General features: G+C 52.6%; 1 protein-coding gene across 1 annotated transcript in view; it reads right to left on the bottom strand.

The window, feature by feature from the left end:
* Positions 1 to 7249, bottom strand: part of NLRC5 (NLR family CARD domain containing 5) — a 68848-nt gene that overhangs the window by 24883 nt on the left and 36716 nt on the right. Inside the window, exon 26 of the mRNA XM_045293895.1 lies at positions 5697 to 5780. Within this exon, the coding sequence (XP_045149830.1) occupies positions 5697 to 5780 (84 nt within the window). The remainder of the gene's footprint in view (positions 1 to 5696; positions 5781 to 7249) is intronic.

Below are 7249 nucleotides of genomic sequence, written 5' to 3'. Positions count from 1 at the left end.
GCCAGGTGTATCATGGTACAGTATCAACCAACTAATCCCCACCAGATCACTTCTGACTCTTAGTGACCCTACAGGGTAGGGGTGCACTGCTCCCTAGGTTTCCCGGGCTGTGAAGCAGTCACGGGAGGTGATAGCCTCCACTGGAGGTGGGTCCGAACTGCTGACCTGTGGGCAACAGCCCAACGAGCAATCCGCTGCGCCACGAGGGCTCCTGAGAATGGCACAGTACATATGTAATCTATCATGATGGAGTGCAATCACTTGGCATGGATCTTCTGTCTATGTTTTAAAAATTTTCTACCCAACACTTGGGCGGGGTCATACAAACAGGATGTGTGAAACACTGATACAGGGGGTGGGTCCATTTTGCCATTTCACTGGGTATAACAGTGAGTCATCTCAGAAGCAGGAGAAGAGAGAACCCCACGCTCACGAAGAAAGAAGAGATCCAGCGGAGTACACGGGAGATCTCAGCCTGAAGTGGCAGAGGCTGCAGCACCGAGAACACGAGGCAGAGCGTTGGGTTCCCCATGTTCTCCTGGAACATGGCTGAGGCCGAGGACCAAAGAGACACTCCGCCCGAAGCCTGAGCAGCGGCGCGGAGAACAGAACTTACCCTTTGGTAACCTTCCCTAAGCACTCCCCATAATCTTGAGTATTGTCTGCAGGTCCTGTGTGGCCACTGTAATGGATGATCGAGCCTAGCAGCGAAGCAGGGCGCCATGGTAGGAGTGGTGGACATCAGCTGAGTCAAGAAGAATAGAGGCCAGGCTGACCTCCGCCTGTAGCGATCGGCCTCGGGCTGGTGTGGAATTGGCTTCTCCTTCTCTCTGCTGAAGCCGGAGGAGCTCAGGCCTGGCCCCCACGCCATGTCCTCAACCATAATTAATAGTCACAAGGAACATCCATGTGGTTATTCATTAGAATGACCACACAGAACTCACAGATAATACGTGTCTCTTCTCAGACAAGAAAGATGTGTACTTGTGCTACCATGCAAAGGCATTCACGTGTGAGGATCATAACCACCAATGGACAGCAGAGAAGAATGGGAATTCCGGAACACCCCCTTGTGCTCGTGTGGAACCCGTGCATGGATCAAGAGGCGCTCATTCGAACAGAACAGGGGCTCTCGGAGTGTTTGAACATCAGGAAAGGTGTGCATCAGGGTTGCATCCTTTCACCACACGTTTTCAATCTGTAGCCTGAGCAGATCAGGGAGAAGTTAGACTGTACAAAGAAGGAAGCAGCATCAGGATGGGAGTGTATGGCCGGGTCAATACCAGGCTAGCTTCTAGCAACAAGTGACCTTGAGTCTCCCCTACTCATGCAGAGCTCACCAGAGCTGGCTGAAACAACTAGCAGCAAGCGGCCTTGAATCTCCCACACACACCTGCAGAGCTGACCAGAACTGGCTAATGGCCCGCTTTGCTCTCGACCTGCCTCTCTGCACCCGGCATGGCCCGTCTGGCTCAGTGCCCACTTTGCTCTTGACCCTCCACTCTGCACCCAGCACGGCCTGTTTGGCTCAGTGCCTGCTTTTTGTTCTTGCCCACCACTCTGCACCCGCACGAATACACCCGGAACCAGGAAGACACCTTACATTCCAGGAACCCGAACATACCTGTCCATATAAGCAGCAGCCCTGTAGCCTGCGATGCGACTCCCCCAGCCCGGACATTGTGGACTGTGGGACTTCGCCCAGGCTGGGGTTTTTCTCCCTACTAAAGCCTGTTTGTTCTAATTCGACTGATTTGGTCTCTGGCACCTCTCAACTACCTTACAGGGAGGAGGGCTTATTAATAATCTGCACTACGCAGGCGACATAACCTTGCATCCTGAAAACAAGGAGCACTTGCCGATGAAGATCAAGGACTGCTGTCTTCGGTGTGGGTTATGACTGGTCATAAAGAAGAGCAAATGCTCCAAACAGCACCACCAGGTACCATCCTACTAAACGGAGAAAAGGTTGACATTGCCAAGGGTTCCATCTTGCTTGGATGCACAGGGAATGCTCATGGATGCTGCAGTCCAGACTTCAAATGATGTCTTGTCTTATATTGGGCAAACCTACCACACAAGCGCTCTTTAAAGTATCGGCATGAAAGAAGGTCACATTGAGGACGAACCCAAACCCAAACTCAAACCCACTGCCATCAAGTCAGTGCTGACTCACAGCAACCCTCGGTGCCTTTCCGAGGCCGTAACTATTTGTGGAAGTAGAAAACCCAGCCTTTCTTCCGTGGAGATACTGGTGGTTTTGAACTGCCGACCATGCGGATCACAGTCCATTTGTAACCCCTACCCCACCGGGGCTCCTTTTCTAAGGACTAAGGTGTGCCTTCCTCAAGCCATGGTATTTTCAATCTCCTCCTGTGCACGCGGCAGTTGGTGAACAAAAAGCATGAGGAAGAACTCCTGCATTTGAATTACGGTGCTGGCCAAGGACATGGAAAGTACCACCATTTGTCAAAAGGCCAAGCTAGCCCGTTTTGGAAGAAGGACCGTTGGAATGCGCCTTGGAAAGGAGGATGGGGAGACTACTTGGCCACGTTCTCAGCAGACACCAGTCCCTGGGCAGGACATCCTAGTGGGTCAAACGGAGGGGTCGTGGAAAAGAGAAGACCTTCAGCAGGATGCATTGACACAGGTTGCGACAACGGGCTCTCACATAACAACAATTCTGAGAACGCTGCAAGACTGGGCAGCGCTCCCTTCTGTGGGGCCTCGGGGCAGAGTCCACCCGATGGCCCCTGGCAGCAACAAGGTGCTGTACCATCTATCTAAAGAGTCGAATATGAGCCTGTTTGCTCCGACGTGTCGGCAGCAGTATCTCGTCTTATGTACTGCACATCTCTCGGGTTGTGTGTGTGTGTGGGGTCTCGCTCTACTTAAATTTCTTTGGAAACCATGACCGCGAAGAGCCCACGGCTCCCAAATGTGGCAAAACCAGAGCCAGTGACCACAGCAGCAAGAGGCAGGGGACACGCATGGACTGGGCAGGGAGACAAGAGGTTCTGAAACAACACCAAGGTGGACGGTCAGGAATGTCATCCTTCCTACAGGATGTAGGCGTGTCGCACGGGACCATCACCACGACCCTCAAAAGCAACGAAAGCATCCTCAAAGCTGGGGGGCTGGACGGAAGGCCAGAAGGCTCATGAGAAGGGACCCGTGTCAGACTCGGGGGAATCGCTAACATCATGTGGCTTGCGTACCAAATCCCTCCGCACGGGGATGATTAGATGACTGCCAGCACACGAGGCCTGTCGGAGATGCGACACGGAGAAGCAGGGGTGCAGTGTTCACACCACGCCCTAGTCACACGCCCAAGACCTGTTCACAGCACCTACCATGGACACCGCACGATGCACACTGTCCTGCAGGCGGGGTGTGTGTGTGTGTGTGTGTGTGTGTAAGCAGGCAGTGTGTGTGTGTGTGTGTGTGTGAGATCAGTCACTCAACAACGGGTTCGCTGCCCTCACGACCGCTCAGTCTGTTATTTCCTACGGTTACTATTGACACAAGAACAACGGAAGAAGTATCCAAAACTAGATTCTGTTCTAAGAAAGACTTGTAAAACATTCACAAAAAACAGGAACTAACACCTGACAACCACGGCAACCCAATGCAACTGTTATCCGGGGGCGATCCGTACTGCTGCTGGATTGGCGCCCACTCAGCACTTTCTTCGCTTGTATCTGTGCCCCCTGGGCCGGGTGTTCCATCCCGAGGCATCTTCTCCCTGCAGTAGGATCCCATGCCTTCAGAGGTAGGCCAGTTAGACACAGTCGTTGTCTTTGATGTCTCGTTGACAGGTTGCGTCTCTTCTCTGAATGTACTATGTCCATCATTGAAAAGCCCCTTCCTGCTTCTGCTGGACGTACAGAAATTGGTCTGACCATAGTTCACACGAGTGAATGGCACAATTCCCTCCGAAGATCTTGTGGGAATTTGGGGGCGTCACACAACACTGAAGAGAATGACAGTGCCACCCTCTGGTGGTTTGGCACCTTTTTTCTTTGCTTACGTTTGCTCGCTGAAGTAAACAAACTTACTGAAGTGACTCAGACTTAAATGTTTGTTCACCGAAGTAACTTACGCCAGAGACTAAAGATGTATATTTCATCAAAAGCGTGATGAGTTTTATGGAATGAATAAATGTTACGAGCACAGCTCTATCTAATTTTTTATCCCTCTGGACAAGCATGACCAGCACTGTGGGCACTTAGCACACGTGGTGACGCAGGTGAACATGGAAGAAAATGAGCAAGGTGTGTAAATTGGTGATTTCCTTGGGCGGCTGCCCAGTCGCCTACCTTAGAGAGAACCCTGGTTACAAGTTTCATTTTAGCAACCGATTCACCAAAAGCAACAAAAAATGAGGCACCCATGCTTTCCTGACAGCAGGGTGTGTTTGACCACCAACGGAAGCTAGTTGTTGAGTATAAACTGCCTTCTAGCTTGTTGCATCCATTTTGTAAAATACGTGTGAGGAAGTAACACATCGCTGAGAACCAGAAACCTTCATTAAGCAAATAGATCCACAAGTGAAACAAAGAAAGAAAAAAAGGTATTGGTTTGAGTTAGTTAATTGTGCCAACCTGACCGATAATCACATGTGGGGCTAATTCAAAGGCGGAGGGATAAATGGGTGGTGAGCCTCGCCTTTCTAGTTCTCAGGTCTCTTGCTTTGTGAAGGTCGCACCAGGGTGCAGCTGCCTTAGCAGTTCCCTGCTTCAGCTTGCAAGATTGACTTCCTACAAGACATCCCCAAGGAGAAGCCGCATGGACCTATCCCGATGCAGCCCTGGGTGCTGGAGCAGTCGTGTGGAGACCCCTGCTAGTGCTGAGATGCTTACACATTCACTGACTCAGCTTTCCTCCTGCAGTCGGCATCATTGCCTCTGTTTTGTGAGGTGGAGGACTTTGTGGACTGGTGCTGGGTTAATGGGTTAATGTTGGACTTGTGGGCTTGGGCAGCATTGAGTTGGGATGTTTCGTGATGCACACTTTCTTTACATAAAACTCTCTTATACATGAGTCGCTGTGGATTTGTTTCTCTAAAGTTCCTAGACTAATACATGGTTCTTTCAAATTGGTGCTCGCCGGCTGCTCACGACAAGAGCGCCGTGACCCTGGGCCCATCGTGACGCCTCAGCCGTCCCACCCTGCCACATGGGGCCACTCTGGTCAGATTCAGCGTGACGGGAAGAACTCCGTCATTTCAGCTATTATTATTATTATTTCCCACCCCTGGGGCGGGGCGGTATGCTTCATGTAAGTGCCCAAGACCGAGCACACAAACCGCCCATTCCTTAACAACACTGGAGCCCCCAAGTCCCCAAGCTGCCTGGCTCCCAGCCCCTCCGCCTGCTGAGCCCTTGATTCTTGGAGCACCTTTGAAGCAAACCAATGGAGCTTACATTTGAGACCCCATCCGCCAGCAGAGCACGAGGCGGGGGTCTTTGGGGAAGGGTTCTTCAAATTCGGTCAAGGACCCCACTGTGAGGTTAGGTCTATCTTGACAGGACCGGGGTGGGGGTGGGGGATACACTGGTGCCAGGACACCACCTGTGCTCCATCCAGCATTCCCCAGGGGCTCTTGGTTGAAAGATGTGGGTGTACCCACTGCACGCACTGACACTCCACCCCCCCCAACCGGGTGCACACGCCTGCGCTCTGCCCCAACTTACGCCAGCTGACTGACGTCTTCACACTTGCTCAGCAGCAAGCACAGGGGCTCCACGTGCTCCGGGAGGAGTCCGCAGCTCAGGAACCTGGGGGTGGAGGAAGAGCGAGCTGCGGGGGGCTGGCTTGGTCCCTTAGACCTCGCTGAGCCTGCCTCAGGCCTGGGTCCTCTGGGAATACCTAGCACCCCCCATTCTCACCCCCAGCGCTGGGAGCCCCGCCTTCTCTGCAGCCTGGCCCGAGGGCTTCAGCATGACCCTTGTTCAGACGCTTGTTGAAATGTAAGTTCCGAGGCCCCAGGCCAGACATACTAACCCAGAAACCCTGGAGCAGGACTCGGTGTGCTGGGCTTTAAGGACCCTTCCAGTGGTTCAAGCTCAAGGGGAGGACTACAGCTCTGGGGTCATGTCCCTGTCTGGCCATTGTCGGCCTCTGCAGTCATGGAGGCAGGGAAGAGAGGCTGGGGGATGCCAACCCCATGGGGCTATTGATGCGGGGCTGAAAACCACAATCAATCGACCTTTGAAAAGTCTAGAAGGGACCACGCCATAAAAGCCAGTGCAGGGGTTAGGGCCCAACAGTGGGAAACAAGCTAGATCTCTACCATCAATGTCAAATGCTGATCACCTTGTCTTTCTCACCATGTTCCCATAGCCTTACACGCTACACTGCACTATTGTTTACTGGATATTGTCTTTAAATCCGCTGATTTAAAAAAAGGCAATCCATTTGTTTTAGAAGAAAAACCGAGCGCCGATCACTGGAAGGGCGCACACGGACCTTCAAATGAAAGCCGCTGCAAGTGGGGGTACCTTTGACAGGCTGCTCAGGGCTCTGTTTCTGAAGAAGGGGGCTTAACAAGTGCTGGGAGGTCTCCCACCCAGGAGACTTCCCCCTTTCCTTAAATCAGGGAGAGAAGGAAAAGGGGGGGTCATTTTATCACCAAGGGTGCCAATGAGGCTGAGCGGGTGCTATTTGTCCCACCTGCTAACACTCATCTCATTACCATCAGGGTGCAACATTTTTGGAAATTCCTGGTTTAGGAATTCTGTAAGTCCGGATGGTGGTGGGCAAGGGCAGGGGTCACGAAACCACGCCCCCACCCCCACCCCACTCTTGGCTCCTGCCGGGCCTGCAAGCTAAGAAGGATTTTTGTCTTTGTTGTTCATGTGCCCAAGGGTTGAAAACTAAATCCAACTATTAAACGGATACAATGACTGGAACACAATAACAAAAGATCCCAGGCCCTGGAATTCAAAGGCCCCTGTTCGCAAACTGAGTTTCGACGACGACACTCTCTCAATGACAAGATGCCAACAGCCACTTCGAAGCCAGGACAGAAGGACGGAACAGAGCAGTGACCGGGACGCCGGCCGGCCAAGCCCCAGGTAGCGGCTGCCCGAGTGGAGCGCACGGTGGTGACGCATTTGGCCACTAACCAGAAGACTGGAGTTTGGCGCCCCCCTAGAAGTGCCTGGGAATAAAGGCCTGGCAGTCTGCTTCTGAAGAGCCCCGTGGAGCCGAATTCTACTGTGTGATACATGCACGCACCAGGGGT

Source organism: Echinops telfairi, unplaced genomic scaffold (genome assembly GCF_000313985.2).
Source record: "Echinops telfairi isolate 266 unplaced genomic scaffold, ASM31398v2 ScPeMD7_2291;HRSCAF=2852, whole genome shotgun sequence".
NCBI lineage: Eukaryota > Metazoa > Chordata > Mammalia > Afrosoricida > Tenrecidae > Echinops > Echinops telfairi.
Note: the sequence above shows the minus strand (reverse complement) of the source record. Positions and strands in the feature narration are given on the sequence as shown.